At 43.9% G+C, this 22,698-nt stretch overlaps 1 protein-coding gene across 1 annotated transcript; it reads left to right on the forward strand.

Annotated features, from left to right (window-relative positions):
* The first annotated feature begins 591 nt into the window (after positions 1 to 591).
* Positions 592 to 20,696, forward strand: KCNK16 (potassium two pore domain channel subfamily K member 16). The gene is made up of 6 exons (XM_077341986.1): positions 592 to 643; positions 2,217 to 2,494; positions 8,343 to 8,457; positions 10,249 to 10,415; positions 17,165 to 17,330; positions 19,506 to 20,696. The coding sequence occupies exons 2-6, from the start codon at positions 2,282 to 2,284 to the stop codon at positions 19,727 to 19,729; spliced, it is 885 nt and encodes a 294-aa protein (XP_077198101.1). The 5' UTR covers positions 592 to 643; positions 2,217 to 2,281; the 3' UTR covers positions 19,730 to 20,696.
* Positions 20,697 to 22,698: the final 2,002 nt, after the last annotated feature.

Raw genomic sequence — 22,698 nt, forward strand, 5'->3', positions numbered from 1 at the left:
TTTATTGGGTGATACGATCACCCACCCCTTCCAAAAAGGCCAATGATGGGCCTGGAGGGGGTGGGAAGGGGAGGGGTCCTGGATGAGCATGTACACAGCTGTGCTTCCCAACCATATTCTGCATGATTGTGCCACTTTGGGGGTTTCTTGAATCCTGAATAATGTTTCAGGAGTTTCTCAATGGTAAAAACACTGAGAAAGGCTCATGTGGAGGCTTGAATAAGAACATAAGAGAAGCCATGTTAGATGAGGCTGTATGTCACACAGTGGCCAAAACCCAAGTGCCATCAGGAAGTCCACCTGTGAGCCCAGAACTCCGAAGCCCTCCCACTGTTGCCTCCCAAGCACCAAGAATACAGAGCAACCCTGCTGCCCACACAGTGTTCTATCTATACCTTGTAGTTAAGAGACACTGATGGACCTCTCTCTGCTCTGTATGTTTATCCAATCCAAAATGGCACCTTCCCGGAGCCGTTTTAAGTCCAAACAGGGAGGAAAGAATAGTACCTGTATCTTATCTGTCTTTTTCCCTAGCAGAGCATAAATCAACTTAGATGGGGACCCTTCCAATCAGCGAAATGTCACAAGAGGACCAAAGACACCTGTACCTGCTTTGAAAGATGCTGACCATCCCATTCACCAGGTTCAAGTAGCAAAGATTCTAAGATTTCCCCAGGGCTATTTGTTGCTCCAGGCAGTTTGCTACAAAAAAGAAAAAAAACTGTTTCAGGGATAAGGGAAAGGTAGGCGGGTACAAGGGTGGGTGCTGGAGAAAGAGATCATGCTACTTCTGGCCACTTTGGTTATGCACATTCATTTTGCTAGTGGTTGCTGGTTTCTCTCCTCCTGCTCATGCTACATAGTTGGGGGAATCCAGTTTTGTAGATTCCCCAACTAGCATTTTAAAATGGAGGATGTAGCTGTCGGGTTGATGCTGGGACGCTGGATGCCGACGACATCATTTAAAATGCCAAAAATATGGCGTTTGCAGAAGGTAAACATCTCAGTATATTTTTGGGGTGTGGAGTGGCTCCCAGAGAATGTAAGCACTGAAATAAGTTCTACCATCTCCCCCCTCTATCTCATAAAGACAAGGAAAGCAATCTGGTGGTCATGATTCCAAGAAGTGTTATTCTAGTTACAAAACAGCAAGTGTGCAGGTGTATATTGAGAGGCAGAACTTTTAAAAAGAGCTTTTTCTATCCATGGAAATCATTACTTCCCTTAAGGCAACTCTGGTACCATCTGAGCTAACCATTAATCTTTAGCCTGCTTCCCACACACCCCTCTACTTGGATGGAAAGGGCAACCTAGAGACAAAGAGGCTCCTAAGAAATAGGTACAGACTTTATAATTTAAGAAACAAGATGGCAGAACCAGTCAGCAGTTGCAGAAAAGAGGGAGTCAGTTTTGCAACTGGATAGCATACAGAATTCCTTCTGAGCTTGTGAAATTGTATATTATAAGCCACATCTACTGGCTTTGGCGGGTACTGTATTTTACATTTGGGAACGCCTGCAATATTTATAAAATATCCTGGTCCTGTTTTCTAGCAGTTACAGCCAACTGTTAAACAGCATTTGTCAGCGGCAATGCCACCAAATCATGGTGTGACTTAAGTAAGTAGCTTAATAGCTAGAAAATTATGAGCCTCTTGTGGCGCAGAGTGGTAAGGCAGCCGCCTGAAAGCTTTGCCCATGAGGTTGGGAGTTCAATCCCAGCAGCCGGCTCAAGGTTGACTCAGCCTTCCATCCTTCCGAGGTCGGTAAAATGAGTACCCAGCTTGCTGGGGGGTAAACGGTAACGACTGGGGAAGGCACTGGCAAACCACCCCGTATTGAGTCTGCCATGAAAACGCTAGAGGGCGTCACCCCAAGGGTCAGACATGACTCGGTGCTTGCACAGGGGATACCTTTACCTTTACCTTTAGCTAGAAAATTAAACAGATCAGAAGCACTTACAAAGTGAGTAATTCACTCACCAATACCCAAAATATCTTTAACATCTTTGGATGAAGAACTGCTACCTCAGGTGTCCCAATAGATCTTTAACAGTAAGTATTTTGTTCCCAGATGAAGATAAATGCAGGTGGATGATAGATGTTTGCATTAGCTTCATGTTGTCCAGACCTGATGCTCATAAAGCTGTTTAAACAGAACCTCCGCAGCCTGTGCTGAAAAGACGACCATCCAATTCTCCCGTGTCTCTTGAAACAGGAACGTTAACCGGGCAAGTGCTTGTGCAGCTCATCTAGGACAGCTGTGCCTTCCCAGGAGCAGCCATGCCCCACCTCACCGTGTGCAACCGACCGCTCAGCTGGACTTTGACTCTGGTGCTGGGGTATCTCTTTTATCTCCTCCTGGGGGCCTTGGTGTTTCAGCTGCTGGAAAAGCAGGCAGAAGCCAAGTCTCGGGACAAATTCCAACTGGAGAAACTCGGATTCCTGCAAAACTACACCTGCCTGGATCGACAAGCCCTGGAGAAGTTTGTGCAGGTAAGCAAGGCAAGCTGTATGGGGGGGGCACTCAAGGACTCAATGCTTTGGCCCATCTACATGTGGATTAATCTGTGGGATGATGCATGGGGAATTATGGCATGGGGCAGAGGGTTGGGCTTGCCCTTCTCTCATTCCATCCTGCAAATTTGGGAACCAATCAGTTTTTAAACCCAAACCAAGAGACAATGCCTATTTAAAAATGAAACATGCTAATGACTAACCAGTGCTGCAGAAATCCTTTGTACACACTGGCCCATGTGATTCATTGTTGATAGACTTATGGTTTTATCTGGTTATCTCTCAAATGTACTCCACTTCAATAAGTGCTGGGGTTCCTAGCATCATTCTTATAAGTGCCACCCCCACCGTTCTGATTCCATCAAGCCCTTGGAAAGCATACATGGCTCAAAATAACAATTAAAAGAACCATGTGTTGCTTCTCATTTTATTTCTGTCACTGCTGCACCACCCGTATTTTGAACTCTAACTTTTTAGAGGCTCTTCGGGTGACTGCCTAGAGGGTTTTTTTATGATCTTTGTTGGACCCAAGCAAACCTAGACATGCCCAGTTTCATATGTAACATCTGAGCAACATCTGAGCCAATATTGTTGCTACGAGTGCTACTTCCTGTACACACAATAACACTGAAATATTTACTTCTCATTTAGCATAATCAACGCCATACACACCTGCCTTTGCTGCCACAGTAAGGTAAATAGAGGGGGAAATGACAGGACATGGTCGGCTTATTATGGCAATAGCCGAACGCATGAGAGCTTCTCGGAACGACCGGCTTTCTGGAGTTGTACAAATAAAAATGGCTTCTCATACTTTGCGGATCTTCCCTCTGGGCTACAACTTCTGCTGGATAAATATTGAAGTCTCTCAGCATTCGCACATCAAGATTTGTGCCAGCATCACCACCTGTAGTGTGTTCATAGCTACTGTGTGGGCTGAAGTTGTCCCCCCCCCCCACTTTATGTATCTAAGACGCCAAATTTGGCTTCATATTAAGTACTAATGTTATAATTGCTTAAATCACATTGGAATGAGATTGATGAAGACATCTTGATGGAATAGTCATTAAAACAGATTAAAAACGAGCACTGGACATTTCTCCCTCCTCAACTCATATCTAGATCATGTGCAGCAGGCCATGCTGTGTTAAACCTATTGACTTCCATAAACTCGGAAGGTGTAACCCTGTTTAGGATTGCACTGTTGGGAAACTTGTACATTTTATTGTATTCTTTTTTCTTTGGGGTCTGTATAGTTCTCCAGAGTACAGCAGTGTCCATGGAGTCTCTTTTGCATGGCTTTCTTTCTGCAGACCAATTGAAAGGCAATTTCTGCCCTGTTTGCAATACTTTGCTGCTTTCTGAATTATTTATCTTGTGCTTTGCAATCAGGTACTCTCCCAATCCTGCACTGGAATGCACAACTAGCTGTTGTCCATTTGTTTGGTTTTTTAAAAAGGGATAGTGACATCAATATAGCTGTCTCCTTTGCAGCAAGGTGATTCCTTCCATCATTTACAAATAACCAAGATATTGCCAGCTGACCATTAACAAAGATTTGTGAGAATGTCATGCAATGGCTAAAGTGTGCTTGGGCATAAACGGGTGTATGTGATAAAAACCTCCAGTGCCTGAGAGTCTCACATTAAGTAAAATCAGCATCAAAGCACCATCCCACTTTACAGAGGGCAAACTCTATAGCACTATACCCCACTGAGGTCTAGCTGTTTCCTAGGCTTTGTCTCCAAATATCAAGACATTGCCCAGCCTATAGTCAGTGATTCAGCCAACACTCTAAAGTGTAGGAGGGAATTCACTTCCACAAACACTACCCCATCTGTGTTAGATGGGACTCAAATCTATACTTAAGCCCCAGCATATTTCCCCCAAATCTTAACGGATGTGCTCTTTTCTGCTTTATCACAGAATTTCATTAAAAGGGAGTTCAGATTTTGGTATATGTATAGCCTGAGGTCATCAGATCTTGGAAGCTAAGTAGTGTCAGCCTTCTGCTTTATACGGCTATATAGAATACCCATGAAACCTAAGGTTGCTGCCGAACAAGCAGTCAATGGAAAATCAGCTCTGAAAGTGGTCGCCATAAGTCAACCGTGAAAGAAAGAAAGAAAGAAAGAAAGAAAGAAAGAAAGAAAGAAAGAAAGAAAGAAAGAAAGAAAGAAAGAAAGAAAGAAAGAAAGAAAGAAAGACACATGGCAACCACTTTCCTGGAAAAGGCCACTAGAGGGCGCCAACATCTCTTCTCTCATGAATGCCAGTCCTGGGCAGAAACCATTGAATGTCTGATGGGAATCCCTGTCATTCCCTGGCTTCATATTGATGGGCTAGATTGGTCTGCATCCTGCCACCTGATTCAGCAAAGTCTTTTTTATATACAATTTTTTATTTATTAAAAAAGAAGAGATCATAGAATCATAGAATCATAGAGTTGGAAAGGCCATACAGGCCATCTTGTCCAACCCCCTAATTCAGTTCACTACATATTAGAATCTTGGATGAAGCAGAAGCATTCAATATTTATGGCTCACAGGGAACCAGAAGGATGGTTCATCTTTGTATATGACCATCTATCTTGTTTTCATCAAACTACAATGAAAGCTTCTCTATGTGAATCCAGGGAGGTATCCTGAAAGGCATCGAAAACATCAGGGTGCTAAAATGTGTCTAATACATTCACATTAGTCTTGTACAATGTCCTAACTGTTGATCTTTCAGCAAGGTCTCATCCTTTTCATAGGCCAAAAACATATTTAGATGTGGGATGTGCAGGCAACCACAAGGAACAAGGTGCAATATTTCATCAGAAACTTGCAAACACACAGCAACTTTTTAGAATGCAATGCATTTTGGAGGTGAATGGGCACCCTCCTGTAAGCCCATGATATAACCCAGAGTGAAGTGCATCACAAGAAAGGAGCAGGTATGCTGCAGAAAGATACCTGCAATACAGAAATCTCTTGGTGCAAGCCAAAAAGTCTAGTCAGGCAGGCATCTCAATCATCAGAAAGGCCAAAGCTGAGAGTAAGCTAAGATTGGCCAGGGAAGCCCATTGTAACAAGAAAAGATTTTTCAGTTATGTGAGGAGCAAACGTAAAGTAAAGGAGGCAATAGGCCCACTGTTGGGTGCGGATGGACAAACTGTAACGGAAGATGCAGAGAAAGCAGAAAGGCTTAGTGCCTATTTTACATCTGTTTTTTCCCACAGGTCAAAGTGTTTAGGCACATCTAGAGATGGCCGTAGCCAAAGGTTAGTGTCTGGGTGGCAGGTTAACATGGATAGAGAGGTTGTTGAGAGGCATTTAGCTGCACTGGATGAGTTCAAATCCCCTGGTCTGGATGAAATGCACCCGAGAGTGCTCAAAGAACTTTCCAGAGAACTTGCACAGCCCTTGTCCATCATCTTCGGGACCTCTTTAAGGACTGGAGATGTCCCGGAAGACTGGAAGAGAGCAAACGTTATTCCGATCTTCAAAAAAGGGAGGAAGGATGACCTGGGAAACTACAGACCAGTGAGTCTGCCCTCTGTTGTGGGGAAGATAATGGAGCAGATATTAAAGGGAGCGATCTGTAAACATCTGGAGGACAATTTGGTGATCCAAGGAAGTCAGCATGGATTTGTCTTCAACAGGTCTTGTCAGACCAACCTGGTTTCCTTTTTTGACCAAATAACAGGTTTGCTGGATCGTGGAAATTTGGTTGATGTCATTTACTTGGATTTTAGTAAAGCTTTTGACAAGGTTCCCCATGATGTTCTGATGGATAAGTTGAAGGACTGCAATCTTGATTTTCAGATAGTCAGATGGATAGGGCATTGGTTAGAGAACCACACTCAAAGAGTTGTTGTCAATGGTGTTTCATCAGACTGGAGAGAGGTGAGTAGCGGGGGTACCTCAGGGCTCGGTGCTCGGCCCAGTACTTTTTAACATATTTATTAATGATCTAGATGAGGGGGTGGAGGGACTACTCATCAAGTTTGCAGATGACACCAAATTGGAAGGACTGGCAAATACTCCGGAAAATAGAGACAGAGTTCAATGAGATCTGAACACAATGGAGAAATGGGCAAATGAGAACAAGATGCAATTTAATAAAGATAAGTGTAAAGTTCTGCATCTGGGTCAGAAAAATGAAAAGCATGCCTACTGGATGGGGGATACGCTTCTAGGTAACACTATGTGTGAACGAGACCTTGGAGTACTTGTGGATTGTAAACTAAACATGAGCAGGCAGTGTGATGCAGCAGTAAAAAAGGCGAATGCCATTTAGGGCTGTATCAACAGGGGCATCACATCAAAATCACAAGATGTCATAGTCCCATTGTATACAGCACTGGTCAGACCACACCTGGAGTACTGTGTGCAGTTCTGGAGGCCTCACTTCAAGAAGGACGTAGATAAAATTGAAAGGGTACAGAGGAGAGCGACAAAGATGATCTGGGGCCAAGGGACCAAGCCCTATGAAGATAGGTTGAGGGACTTGGGAATGTTCAGACTGGAGAAAAGGAGGTTGAGAGGGGACATGACAGCCCTCTTTAAGTATTTGAAAGGTTGTCACTTGGAGGAGGGCAGGATGCTGTTTCTGCTGGCTGCAGAGGAGAGGACACGCAGTAATGGGTTTAAACTCCAAGTACAACGATATAGGCTAGATATCAGGAAAAACATTTTCACAGTCAGAGTAGTTCAGCAGTGGAATAGGCTGCCTAAGGAGGTGATGAACTCCCCCTCACTGTTCTCGCCTCCTTATAGGCTCCCTTGCGGGGTCCCCCAGGGTGCGGGTTCAACATCTTTATGCGCCCACCTTGTTCAACATCTTTATGCACCCCCTGGCCCAGCTGGTGTGGAGCTTCGGGCTGGGTTGCCATCAGTATGCTGATGACACCCAGGTCTATCTCCTAATGGACGGCCACCCAAACTCCCCCCCGGAACCATTTGCCAGATGTTTGGAAGCAGTGACAGAATGGTTCGAGCAGAGTCGCCTGAAACTCAACCCCTCCAAGACGGAGGTCCTGTGGCTGGGAAGAAGGGGGCAGGAACAGGAAGCGCATTTATCCACCTTGGCTGGAGCGCAACTTACCATTGCTCTCCAAGCTAGGAATTTGGGGGTGACCATCGACGGCTCCCTGACTATGGAGTCGCAGGTCAAGAGAATAGCGGGACCCACATACCTGAGGGACCGCCTGTCACCCTATGTGCCCCGCAGGGCTCTATGCTCTGCGGGAGAAAACCTACTGATCGTTCCCGGCCCCAGAGAAGTGTGCCTAGCCTCAACCAGGGCCAGGGATTTCTCTGTCCTGGCCCCCACCTGGTGGAATGAGCTCCCAGGGGAGCTGCAGGCCCTGCGGGAGCTGTCAGCATTCCGCAGGGCCTGTAAAACAGAGCTCTTCCGCCAGGTCTATGGTTGAGGCTGGGATTGGCGAGGAAGAACATTGCCCCCCCTTGGGATTTGAAGTATTCATCATTACCCCAATGCCCTTGTTCGGGTAGGGGAGAGTGGTATTTTCCGCTGTGTTGGGTATTTTTATAGTCTTTTAACGGGGGGTTTAATGGGGGATTTAAGACTATTGTTACCCGCCACGAGCCTGTAGGGAGTGGTGGGAAATAAATATAATAATAATAATAATAATAATAATAATAATAATAATAATAATAATAATAATAATAATACCAGGGGCTAAGCCCCATGGAATAAAATAGAACATATGTCAACATATGTTGAATGAAAGCCACCCAGTTTCTGATCTGATGATACATTGTTGTTTTTTTACTTCCTCCACCTGTAAACCCTGCCTTGGCCTCCTCTTTTATGCCAGGTCATTATGGAAGCATGGGAGAAAGGTGTCAACCCAGAAGGAAACTCAACCAACCCCAGCAACTGGGACTTCAGCAACAGCTTCTTCTTTGCTGGGACTGTTGTCACCACCATAGGTAAGGGAACCTCTCCTTTTTGGGCACGTGGAAGTCTTTTCTTTTCAGACTCCCACAAAATGTCTTTCAGAGAGCTGAATTATTTTTGAGTGACGGTACAAAGCAGTCCTGCCTGCCAAAGCTATGTCAGAAAGGTCTTAGTCATTGCAACGTATATTTCAAAAGGCCATAGTTTCAACCAACACCCATATTCCAACATATATCTTTCCCATGGCAAATAATTTGCACTTAAAAATGGAATAGATGGTGAGGGGTTTGGAGATAAAGCCATATGAGGAAAGGTTAAGGGAGCTTGGTCTGTTTTCCAGTACTTGAAGGGCTGTCATATAGAAGAGGGAGCAGAGTTGTTTTCTGTTGCCCCAGAGGGTAGGGTCAGACCAGAATCAATGGGTTGAAAATAATTCAAAAGACCTTTTGGCTAAACATCCAGAAGAAGTTCCTGACAGAGCAGTTCCTCAGTGGAACAGGCTTCCTCGAGAGGGGATGGTTTCTCCAGCAGAGGCTAGATAGCTATCTGACAGAAATGCCGATTCTGTGAGCTTAGGCAGATTGTAAGTGGGTGGGCAGAAGGGATTGTAATGGTGCTTGGACCATTCTTGCATACCCAGGGAATTGCTAATCACCACTTTTGGGTTGGGAGGTGAATTTCTTCCAGGCAAGACTGGACAGGGATTCTAGATTTTGCGGTGGGGGGGCAACATCTCAACATGGAATTGGGGTCACTGTGGGTGGATAGGTAGTGTTGAGTTTCCTGCATTGTGCAGGGGGTTGAACTAGATGACCCTGGACTTTTCATGTGATTCTGATGTGCCAGTGTTTGTCTCTTGTGGTACTTCCTTGCATAGTCAGGGAAATCACTGTGGGTGGGCAGGTAGTTGTGAGTGTCCTGCATAGTGCAGGGGGTTGAACTAGATGATCCTGGAGATCCCTTCCAACTCTATGTTTCTATGATTCTATAATTTGGCTTGGGTAAAACTGACTTTTGCCTATTTACTTAAGTCTAATGGTTCTTGCTATATAGAATAATAGAATCATAGAGTTGGAAGGGGCCACAAAGGCCATCTAGTCCAACCCCCTGCTCAACGCAGGATCAGCCCTAAGCATCCTAAAGCATCCAAGAAAAGTGTGTATCCAACCTTTGCTTGAAGACTGCCAGTGAGGGGGAGCTCACCACCTCCTTAGGCAGCCTATTCCACTGCTGAACTACTCTGACTGTGATTTTTTTTTTCCTGATATCTAGCCTATATCGTTGTAGTTTAAACCCATTACTGCGTGTCTTTTCCTCTGCAGCCAATGGAAACAGCATCCTGCCCTCCTCCAATACCATTTATGCACTCGGAATTTCAGTGTCCCAGTTCCGGTGCAGGAGCACAAATCGGGGGTGGATGAGGCACACCGGGCCAAATGCTCCCCCATGTTGGTGCAAGAAGAGGTGGGGCAACCTGCCACAACTAAAACTCCAGCATACAGCATGGCATGAAACCTCCAGTGCATAAATGGTCCAAGTGACAACCTTTCAAATACTTAAAGAGGGTTATCATGTCCCCCATATAATCCTACAGCTTAATAAACTACAGTTTAATAATAAAGTTCGGCACTTTTATGCTCCTTGATTTAAATGGAAAAATTAAAAATGTATTTCCAAACCAATGGAAGCACTAAAGTCTGACTAACGTTTGACTTTTGTAAATGCTCCATGTGAACTAGGAAGGTGCTTGGATTACTTAAGCAGATTCTGAGCCCCATCAAGAGACTGTGACTATTTACCTGTGTTGTTTTCATTTTTTGCAGGGTATGGGAACTTGGCCCCCAGCACTGTGCCTGGACAAGTGTTTTGCGTATTCTATGCCTTATTTGGGGTACCCCTTAACCTGGCATTTCTCAATCAGCTGGGAAAAGAACTTAGTGCTCACCTGATCAACCTGGAGGGATGGGTCCACAAGCCAGGACGAGCCCGGGTACAGTTTCACCATTTGTCACTGCTGTTTTCATTGCTTTTTCAATATGATTTTCAAAAATTGTCTTAGAGCAGGTGGGTGTTTCTTAGATGGACCACATCTCATGTGGCTGTGGCATTCTCTCTTGAGGTCAAGAGTACTGAAGGCACTGACAATTTGGGGGGAGGAGAGTGAGATTATATTTAGAGCTGAACTTAAGAGTTGGGAATGGTAAAGAAGCACCACAAAACAAGCCACAATGAGGGTCATTCCGCATGACTTTAATGTAGCAGAAGGCTTGCAAATTGTAAACGCTACTAATTTGCAGTTCCGCAAAACGTTGCACACAATCTGCCACACTCCTGAAACAGTCCCGCAAAAAGCGATTCATTGTAGTACTTAAAGGGAAATCGGGAAAAGTGGATTCACCCTCTGAAAAGTGCTACACTCTTGCAAACAATCTGCAACAGTAGCAAAAAAGACCTGTGCGTTCCCATTGTTGCGGTTCCAACAAAGTCCCTCCTCCTGGCTCTCTCCTCCGAACTTTCTCGGAGCGAGCAGAAAGCAACGAACCAGCGAGCCTTCATTCACCCAGCAAGGCTTCTCTGGCTACAGTCCCTCCACAGAAGTACTTTAAAGCTCCCCTAGCACCACAGCCCCGTTTGCAAGTTCCCTTTATTTTCGGCCGGAAACCGCGCCCGTTCGGGGGGGGGGATTTTCCTTTTCACTCGGGGGGTAGCGTGGTAACGATGAATCGCCAGCTCACACGCCAGCTGCCAGCTAGATGGGTCTCGCCGTTGCAACGAATCAAGGGATATTCGTTGCAACGTGTTTTTTTTAACTGTTCTTAAAGGGAAAGGGGCTTTCCCGGGGCATGGTAACAACCGCCCATTGGCTATATGTTTGATTGACGACCAGGGGCAGGACAAAGCACAGAAAAAATCGCTTCCTGTCTAGCGATTTTTGCGAGACCGGAAACCTGTGGGAAACTAATGAAACGCTACTGAATTCCACTAAAAAAGCAGGTATGCGGAACGCTGAGATCGCACTTTTAAAAATAGCGTTTCTGCTTTGTGGGACCAATTGGCAAAATTGGTCCTTGTGCAGAAAGGCCCCAATTGTTACAGGGAGAAACTATGGGGTGGCTTCATGGAGTCATCTTAGAAACAGAAAACCTTTTTTTATGGTCTAGAACAGCGGTCTCCAACCTTTCTCAGGTCAGGGACCGCCTCCGGGGTGAGGGGAGAGCCAACGGCCCAGGTGCTGTGCATGTCACTAACGCACATGCACGGCAACTGCGCACATGCGGATTTGCATCACTGGTGTGCCGGCGGCTGTGCCTGCCTCTTCCCTTCCTTCTCGCTGTGGGCGGGGGGAGGCAGGTGTGACTGCCGGCGGCCCAGTACCGTGGCCTTTGCGGCCCAGCACCAGGCTGCGGACCGGGGGTTTATGACCCCCAGTCTAGAAGACCTGACTTAGGTTCCAAGGGAGAAGGAGGATGGCAACCCAAGCCTATTTCTCAAAGCCTTCTCTTTTTCTTTATTATTTTAACATTTAAGTTTGTTTCTAGAATGGCCCAGTCTGTGCTTCTGATCAGGCTATGGTATAGATCAGGGGTAGTCAAACTGCAGCCCTCCAGATGTCCATGGACTACAATTTCCAGAAACCCCTGCCAGCAAATGCTGGCAGGGGCTTCTGGGAATTGTAGTACATGGACATCTGGAGGGCCGCAGTTTGACTACCCCTGGTATAGATGCTTAGTAGATTAGAGGGTAAAGAATTGAGATCTTTGGAGAGTAATCATAACTAGGTATCCTTAGAAGAAAATTCTATTTTATTCACTACAACCTATATCTCTATAGTATGCATTTTAATAAGAATTACAAACTCTTCTCTTCCTTACATTTTTTCCATGTGTATAACAGTATCTGTAGACTGAGGATTTTGTTTATGCATCTGATGGAATTGACTCTACCATGAAACCTAGAAATACAATACGTGTTACTTTTCAAGTTGGCACAAGATTTATTTTTTTATTTTGCCACAATAGACTTACAAGGCTACCACTCTAGAATTTGTCTTTTATTTTCTTTGTTATTTATTCATTTGACTTTTATAGTGCCCCTCACTTTTCTAATTACTCTGCACAAAGATCTTACTAGGATTAGTCTAAGAGTTTGTTTTCAGCAGAAAAACGTCTAGGCATGTAAAGAAGGTCTTTCCCTCAACATTAAAAATGGCAGTCTCCTTTCCCCCCATACATTTTAATAATTCCATAGCATACTTAAAGATGCAGAAGAAACAGGAGGCTTACTGAACAATATTCTGAAAACATTCTTAAAATGAAGGTAGAATAACTACTTGAATGTGAAAAAAGGATCTAAGGGTAAACCATCCACTGAACCTGAGTCAGCAGTGCGACTTGGTGGCTAAAAAGGCACATGGGATTTTGGGCTGCATCAAGAGAAGTATAGTGTCAGAACTCACGGGGTGATGGTACTGCTTCACTCTGCTCTGGTTACTGTGTTCAGTTTGGGGCATCACAACGGAATAAGAATGTAGACAAACCGGAGCGTGTCCAGAGAAGGGTGATGAAAATGGTGAGGGATTTGAAGACTAAGTTTTATGAGGGTTGAGGTCTGTTTAGCCTGGAAAGAAGATGACTTAAAGGTGATGTGATAGCCATCTTGATGTCATACAGAAGACTAAATTTTTTTCGTTGCCCCAGAGGGTTGGACCAGAATCAGGGGGTTGGAATTAATTCAAAAGACTTTTTAGCTAAACATCTGGAAGAAGTTCCTGACAGAGCAGTTCCTTAGTGGAACAGGCTTCCTCGGGAGGTGATGGTTTCTCCAGCAGCGGCTAGAAATCTATCTGACAGAAATACCGATTCTGTGAACTTTTCTTTAAAAATCCCTGCTAAAAAGGGCAGCAAACAGCACCAAACTGTGGGAGTGCCTGTTTGCTCTAGTCTGCCTTGGCTGGACATCTAGTGGCTGGAGTGCAGAACTGTAGAGAAAGTAAAATAACTGCATAAAAGCATTCCTGATTCAATAGGCAGGACCCTGGCAAAACGCTGCTCTACAGTATGGCATACTGTCCCCAACAGCCAGTGGCACCCCTCAGCAGTCTAGGTTTGTGTCCAAGCCGGGCACTGTTAAAGTCTGCCACGGCCCTGCTGGGCCAGACTCCACCTTTTTCTCAGGCACAGGTTTGACATGACAGTTGCAGCCTGAAACATGCACTGCGCTCCCCCCTCTCCCCAATTGTATTGCTGATTCAGTGACCAGGAGAACTGTGTTTACCTAGGTGTTTACCTCCTTTGTCTCACACCTATGGCTCACTCCTGGCCAATCTGCCATGGGAAATCACTTCCTCTATCTCCATAGATAGACCCATTGACATGATGGTTCCTTTTGTGTAGAATCATTAACACCCATCTCCAGACCTGGCTAGGTCATTTCACAACTTCCTACCCATGGAAAATTCCATCATGCGCCCACCATGCCACTATTATGCCACCATCACAAGCTCAGCACAACCCCCTCTCCCCAAAAAATTATAACAACTCTGACTTGACTGTTACTGTATGTCTATTTCTTTTTTCCCTTTCTTTCCAATAAAGATTGCTTGTTATTTTATTATAACTATCTGTTTGTGCCTTGAATTCTAAACATTGGCAAATGATTTGTAACACTACATTATCAAATCTCTTGCAAGCAATTCCCCACTGCTAAATATACACGTGTTTTGGGACACATGTGTGTGGATTTCTGGTAAAAGGGTCTTCAAACTGACCTTGACTACCCCGGGGAATTTTGTAAACCCCCCCCCCCCCCAGTTCCTGCTTGTGGCCATTTCAAGAACTCACAGAACAGGGCCTCCAAGGACAATTGATATGCAGGCCCCATGTAGGAACAGGAGAAGCTCCTCTAAGAACCCTTGTTCTAAACCCCTTGAGCTTTAAACCAGAAGGGGGAGAAGGGAACAGGCTGTGGCAGGGATTTATTTTAGTTATTTTATTTTTCAATTTGTTTCCCGCTGCTCTCAGTAAAGCTGGCTCGTGGCAGGTTACAGGTTAAAACCCCATAATAAAACTGTAAATCCCATTTACTAACATTAAATCCCATTGACAGCTGCATGTAAAATCAAAGCCTGATTCCCACCCTTCCCAAAGTCCTGGCAGCACACAGGATAAGGATTGCTGTTTGTAGTAATTTTCTGTAGAACTCATGGCACCAGCCATGGGGAGAGGGGAAGGGAAATCCATGATCTTCTGGTTGTAGCCTTGACGAAAAGTCTGATGGAAGAGCACCAGTCTGCAGACCCTGAAGAAACATGACAGGCCCTCAGATCTTCTGGGAGCTCATTCCACCTAGTCGAGGCCAGGTATACCTCCCATAGGCCAGGAACCATAATCAAATTCATACCCACAGAGTGTAAAGCCTAATTAGAAAAGTGAGGGGCACAGGGAGGTAGACGGTCCCTCAAGTATGTTGGACACAGACCGCAAATGGCCATAAAGGTAAGTACTGGGCCTGTAATCCAATTGGCAGTCAGTGGAGCTCTTAAAATTGGCATACTACGTTCCTGTCAGCACTTATGCTATTGTATTTTGTATAAATTGTAACTTCCAAACCATCTGCAAATGCAGTAAATGCAAGTAATTAAACCCAGGTGTCTGCCTCCACACAACATATTTTGGGCTCTGGGTCTCTGGAAGTTAATGTCACAAGGTGTCACAAGTTCTGAAATTATGAAAACAGGAAGCAAAACTGAAATTTCATATGACAAAAATATGTAGGTGATTCATATCACTTACCTAAATAATGTACCTTTTAGGTTTGTTGATGCAACATAGAGGGAAGGGCAACTTTTGGCATTTTCTAGAAACAAGATTTCCTTCCTTTTATTTTGATTTAGTAGAAGGGTTGGCCTAGAAAAAATATATATACTTAATGGGCTGTTATTTACTAGGTGATTTATTTCCATGCCATGAAAAGCTTCAGCTGGCTGTTTCCACATGTTACACATATGTTAAAGGAAGAGGGACAGTTCTGTCTAGGCCTGTTGGTAACCCTATTTAATACAAGCAAAGATTCTACCTGCCAGGATCCATGGCAATTTGAGACACTGAACACACTCTTGTACCAATGAAAGCATAAGCAAATTAGGGACTACAAATAGAAGGGAAGGAAATCAAAGAGGCTTTCAGATAGCTCCTAAATGCTGCCTCTGATGGTGCCAAGCACATCTTACTAGTAGAGTTGCCAGCTCTGGGTTGGGAAATACCTGGAGACTTTGGGGATAGAGCCAGGAGTGGGCTGGGTGTGTGTGTCAGGGTTGTATAAAACTATGGAGCCCACCCTTCAAAGCATCCTTTTTCTCCAGGGGAACTGATTTCTTCAGTCTGTAGATGAGCTATAATTCCAGGGGAGGGCATCCCTACTTACGAGACAGGACATTCCAGATGAATGACATCATTTCTACAAAGAAGTACTGATCTCTGGTCACTACAACCTTCATTTTTGAATGGGGGTGATGAAAAATGTTCTCTGATGAGGATTCTCAACACTGAATTTATTGGTAGTCCTATTCATCTTCCTGATTAATCTTTGCACTTCTTAATGCCATGAAATTGTTTCCAAGTCAGACCTGAGCAAAATGCCCTGTTCTTATATACTAGCAGTTGTCTTTACTGGGGTGTCCTTACCTGGTAAATCACTGCTCCTGTTTTGTCCTGATTTTTTGCCCGAGAAAAGCTTTATTATTGTGAGTCACTAGAATTGTTATTCTGCAGTATTCAGGTCTTTCCCCATAATCTGCAGAAGAGAAATCTCTGAGAGTTCAATCCTAAACAAACACTTACAAGACCACTGTTTTTAACATACTTAGAAGAGTGTTTAGGATTGGAGTGTAAATAGTGAAGCACATTTATTGTACTTTTTAATAAGTTTTATTTTTGAAGCATAAAGTAAAATGCAAATTATAAATGAAGCTTGTATTGCTACTTTCTCCTTCTATATCCATTCTAATTATCACTTCATAACAATTCTTTAAATTCTATCAATGTCTCATGCAGTATCTTGTGTTTAAAAATGGTAGTTATCTGAAGCAAGATAGAATAAATTTTCATTCAAGTTCATACACGAACTTAAAGAACTGTTATTAAGTGAGAAGAACATTTATCTTGTATGTAGTGCACAGACATCTAAACACACAAGGATTAAGGCACCGTGTAGTGCACAGCCTGACGTTTTCTGTTGTCAAGGCCTTTGTCTAGCTTGTTCTTCAGGCCCTCTGTTATCTGCACCTGCTCTTGGATCTCACTCTCCTCCATACCAAACTTTAGACAATTTTAATTTTTTTTTTTACCAGCTTGTGTTCACTCTGGCTTTGAATTTGCTCCTTTTTCCTTTGGCAAGAGATCCAGGCTGGCTGCAACAATGCATTGGGCTTGCCACTCGAACAAGAATGCCAAGGATCTATCAAAAGGCAAGTGGCATCATGCAGATCAGATTCACCTACCTTTTATTAAGTAAACCACTCCAAGGAATAGGTCCAAGAAGGAGTAAGAGGCATTCTAAAGTCAAGATGTTGTTTGACCAATCTCTAGGTGCAATACATTTAAGTGCTAATGCAGTCTAGAAAATAGTCAAGAAGAACTTGGAAGCTCTTAGATAAGATTACACTTGAGGTATTCTGAACTGTACTTGCTGAGCAGATGATCATTGCTACTACAGTGATATTTTTCTCCATTTGTTTCTCAGGTGGCCCAGACTCTAGCAATGGGACTCTTTCTAACAGCTGGGAGTTTGCTTTTCTTGGTTTTCCCACCAATGATCTTCAGTTACGTGGAAGGCTGGAGTTATGGAGAAGGGTTCTACTTCACCTTTATCACCCTCAGCACCATTGGATTTGGAGACTATGTAGTAGGTAAAGAAAAACACAACTGTAAAGCATGATTTTACTCATAGCAGACACAGAGCAAACAATTTTAATACAATCTGAATGTTGAAGTTGGCTAATAGCATAATGAATGTTGCTTCTGACTAGTATTTATTGTTTTAATAACAGATCCATACCAGGCAATACAGGATCAACGAACAGCACTTTTTCTTCTTGGATAAGAGATAGAATGCATCCAGATGTACCCCCCTCCCCCCCCCAAAAAAAAGACCCTGTTTTCTCCTGGCAGCCTGAGGAAGCTAGGTTTTGTCTTCAGTCATGCTTTGGGCTTTGCAGCATAGCCAGGAGCGCAGAGTGATTGGTTGCTAGCTGTGATCCCTCCTCTATAATCATCCTTATCCATTGTTCCTCTATATATTTGTGAAACAGCCTGGGGGGTGGAGCGTGTCTGGATATCCAAGTTGGAATAAGGCCATGGTTGGCCTGATTGGCCCTATTCCAACTTGGACAGCCAGAAACATTCCACCCCCCAGGCTGTTTCACACTAAGAGAAAAACCTTTTAAAATATATTTTACTGCAGAAGAAATATAGACACGGGGGAGTTCCCAAATCTGCACAGAGCAAAATAGGATTAAGGTAAAGGTAAAGGTATCCCCTGTGCAAGCACCGAGTCATGTCTGACCCTTGGGGTGACGCCCTCTAGCGTTTTCATGGCAGACTCAATACGGGGTGGTTTGCCAGTGCCTTCCCCAGTCATTACCGTTTTACCCCCCAGCAAGCTGGGTACTTATTTTACCGACCTCGGAAGGATGGAAGACTGAGTCAACCTTGAGCCGGCTGCTGGGATTGAACTCCCAGCCTCATGGGCAAAGCTTTCAAACGGCTGCCTTACCACTCTGCACCACAAGAGGCTCTTTAAAATAGGATTAAAGGTAAAGGTAAAGGTATCCCCTGTGCAAGCACCGAGTCATGTCTGACCCTTGGGGTGACGCCCTCCAGCGTTTTCATGGCAGACTCAATACGGGGTGGTTTGCCAGTGCCTTCCCCAGTCATGACCGTTTACCCCCCAGCAAGCTGGGTACTCATTTTACCGACCTCGGAAGGATGGAAGGCTGAGTCAACCTTGAGCCGGCTGCTGGGATTGAACTCCCAGCCTTATGGGCAAAGCTTTCAGACGGCTGCCTTACCACTCTGCGCCACAAGAGGCTCTTATAAAAAAATAGGATTACATAGAGTTAAATATTCTTTCCTTGGAGGCTGGAAAAGATGGTGCCCCTTGCAGGATGAGCCAATTTCTCATGATCTCTACCTCCCCACTCCACCTCCTGGCAACAACCTACACCCATTATACCAGCCTTCCAGAAACTGCTGACAGGGATCTGGGTCTTTGCATGGCATCAATCCCAGCCCCCAAAGTCCACATATTGTAATGGCTTACTCATGCCTTCTGGCCTTGGCACACAAGATAAGATCGGCTTAACCCTACTCAAAACATTCCCTCCTCCAGCTCATGGGAAGCTACATTTTGGAGAGAGGAACATACTGCTCTCTTGATAAGAACCAAGGGTCAAAACAGTCAAACCAATATGCAAAACTATAGTCCATTTCTAATTACTGTATGATCAATCAGAAGGTGGCAATCATTTTCTTTACCACCGTGCCATCATAGAAGCTGGTGTCCACATGTGTCATCTTATCTTACCACTCCATAGTAATTCCCCAGAAGGTGGCCTAGGAAGAAGAAAACCTATTTTGTGTGTGTGTGTGTGTGTGTGTGTGTGCCCTGCTTCTTACTACCCAAAGGAGTCTTAAGGTGGATTGTCTGATGAAGAGTGCTTACACTCGAAAGCTCACAACCTGAATAAATCTTTGTTGGTCTTAAAGGTGCTACTGGACTCTGATTTTATTGTAGACTTTCTCTCTGCTGCTCCTGGAGATGCTGCCAGCCTCTAGTAGCAGCACTTTGAGGAGCATTTCAGGCTACACCAGGAACACAGAAGGGGAAAACCACACTTCTATGCATGGAATTTCAATGGAAGCTTAACACCAAATATTCACTGCACTGTTTTTGTATGTTTGTATGTGATTTCACTTGTGTGTATGTGTCTGAATATGTATGGTTTCCATTCTACTGGGATAATGTTTCAGATCAGAGAGAAATAAGATCTAATACATGGATCTTCTGTGCATTTTCTTCCTAGGCACAGATCCCAACAAGCACTACATCTCAGTGTACAGAAGCCTGGCAGCAATTTGGATTGTTTTGGGATTAGTTTGGCTTGCTCTGATCTTCAACCTGGGTGCTGACCTGATGGAGAAATTCCTGCAACTGAACTGGCAAAAGCCTGATCCAGGCACTGAAGAGACCACCACTGCCAAATTAGAGGAAACCTCTGATAATCCCAGAATACTTATACCAAGCTGAGAGTGGCTAATGGACTGGCATAGCTAAAAAGAATAAAGGAATCACTTCCATGTCCCCTTCCTTTATGCCTACAGAGCAACATTTGTGGGTTGGTTTTGTATCAAGCCCATAAGGGAAAGGTGATGTTTCAATAGAGAAGAGATCCTTGTAATTGTAAAGAGAACAGGCAAATGAAAGTGAAATTCCTGAATGTTTTCCATCCATGTAACCCCTTTAGAAAATATCTTCACAGCCTATTTGCAACCATTAGATCAGCTTTTTTATCACTGAGAAACCCCTGAAATATTCTTCAGGCTTCGAGAAACCCCAGAAGTGGCATGATCATGCAGAATATGGTTGGGAAGCATAGCTGTATACACACCCACCTGGGGCCCCTTCCCACCCACTCTTGGTCCATCATGGGCCATTTTGTGATGGGGAGTGACATGACAATATATGGTCATATCATCCCATAGATGATCTGATAAATATTTAACAAATTTTTAAAATATATTAAAAAAAAATTAACTCCCACCCATTGGGGAAACCCTTCCAGGACCATCATGAAACCCTTGGTTAAGAAAGCCTGCATTAGATCATATGTTTGGGAATGGTTTGATTCTACGCTGTAGCTATTCAACACAAGCCATTAATACTGCCATAGGTCTTCCTTTTTCTCACAGCCAATAAAGTGAAAAACAAAGGAAGTCGCTAAAGTCAACTTTTTTCTTTGCCTCAGGCAAACAAGTGTCTTACTCTCATTCAACTGTTTTGATCATTATGGATAATTACTATATGTCCATTGGGCCACATAGGTTACAAAATGTTCTTTAAATATGTCAAAATTCAAGAGTTCAGGGGAACATTTTTTAAGTGAGTAGGGTAAATAACACTTTATGGACATCCTTATTTTTGCCTCTGCCCTACATGGATGCAACTCAAGGGTCTCTGGAGGGAAGTAGGATAAAAATGATTGTACTATAGAAATAAATGCAATAAACATGTTTTTTTAACGCAGCCCATCATAAATTTTTTAGTCTAACATTCGTTACTTACTCCTTCCAGTATGGCTAAAATGAATTGAGTTGACACAATTACTTCATAGAGGGGCTTTCCGCACTCCTTCAAAATCGCACAATGGTTGCCAATTGAAATCACTACAGTTTTGCCATTATGCACAACGTCGTTGACAATCTGCCACATACCTGAAACCGATCCGCAAAAAGCGCTTCCTTGTAGCGCTTTCAGGGAAATCCCCAAAAGTGGATTCACCCTCCGGAAAGCGCTACACTCCTGCAACCAATCTGCAACACTAGCGGGAAAGTTCTGTGCGTTACCATTGTTGTGGTTTCTACAAAGTCCCTCCCCCTGGCTCTCTCCTCTGATCTTCCGGCGAAGCGATCGCCATTTTTTTTTCTCCGAGCAAGCGGAGATCAATGCACCGGCAAGCCTTCGTTTACCCAGTGAGGCTTCCCCGGCTGCAGTCCCTCCCCAGAGCTCTTTACAGCCACTAAGCACAAACAACAGAGAAGCCCGTTTGCTGATGTATTTTCCCTTTATTTTTTACACTGTTTTCGGCCGAAAATCGGGCCCGTGAGGGAAGGGGGATTTTTTTTTCACTCGGGGGGAGCATGGCAACGATGAAACGACAGCTCAAACACACCTGCAAGCTGGATGGGTCTCTCCGTTGCAACGAATCAACACAGATTCGTTGCAACGGGTGTGTTTAAAAAAAAAACTTTCTTAAAGGGAAAGGGGCTATTTGGGAGCATGCTAACGGCTGCCCATTGGCTGCTTGACAGCCAGAGGCGGGACGAGCTTGGCAATAGCGCTTCCTTTCTAGCGATTTTTGCCGAGACCGGAAGCCTGTGGGAAACGATACAAAACGCAACTGGATTCCATTACAAAGGCAGGTATGCATAATGACGAATTCCACTATTTTAAATGGTGATTTTTCGTTCAGCAAACAATTTGCTACATGGATCCCGGTGCGGAAAGCGCCAGAGTGTTCAGGTAGCTTCCCACCCCTCCAGAAATGTTCTAGTATATATTTATTTAATTCTACTTATGTTTTCCCTTAAACACAGATTTCTTCCACTTGCTCTTTTGCCATCAGGTATACCCAGCACATTGAACAAAGGAAACAAAGAAGTTAGGGCCACAATTCTCATCATAGTTCATGGAAGTAGTTTCAGTGACATTTATTTATGTGAAAACAGAACTCCTGTGCCACCTCACACTTTCAAGGATGTGAAAAAGTACAATGCATCCCCCTACAATATTCTTGACCTTGAGTATTGCATGATATTCATCCAGACTCATCTAGTTAGCTACACAACCTTGTATTTTAATAATTAGTTTGCAATGGCTAGCCATACACAAATGGAAGGAGATTCTGAATGTATTTTTACCCAAAAGAGCATCAGATGCCACAAAACCATGGGAAAGAACCTAGAACAAGCTATGAAAGGCGACATACAAGACTGAAGCTGCAGTTTGAGAAACTGAACTGATCCAGGATATGCAATATAGATGATGATTTTGGATGTACATATATCTTCTGTCCTCTTTGTGGTGAAAGAGTACTATTTGGGGAAAAAATTAAAAATGGCAGAGGTTTTTTTTACTATGCAACTATTTAAAAATAAATTCAGTACTAAGAATAACACCAATATAAACATTTGCCAGCATGAAATGACATTGCATAAGAAGGGCAGCGATAATATTTGTAATGGTAAGCAGTCCATCCACAGGGCATAAAAATGCAATTCAGAGGAAGAAGTGGCCTCAAAGGAATCTTGTCCATTCTCTGCATGACAACAGGGCCCGTGTACATTTCTTTTGTGTTACAGAGAGCAGGAACAGACTGCCATTTAGATGATGTGGCTGAATCCAATAAATTACAGGATAATTTACTTCACCTGGACTTTATCAATGGACATTTCTTCAACTTTGTTAGAATTCAACCACAGTCAATTTTTCTACACCTG

The sequence above is a fragment of the Paroedura picta genome, chromosome 1 (assembly GCF_049243985.1).
Source record: "Paroedura picta isolate Pp20150507F chromosome 1, Ppicta_v3.0, whole genome shotgun sequence".
Taxonomy (NCBI): Eukaryota; Metazoa; Chordata; class Lepidosauria; order Squamata; family Gekkonidae; genus Paroedura; species Paroedura picta.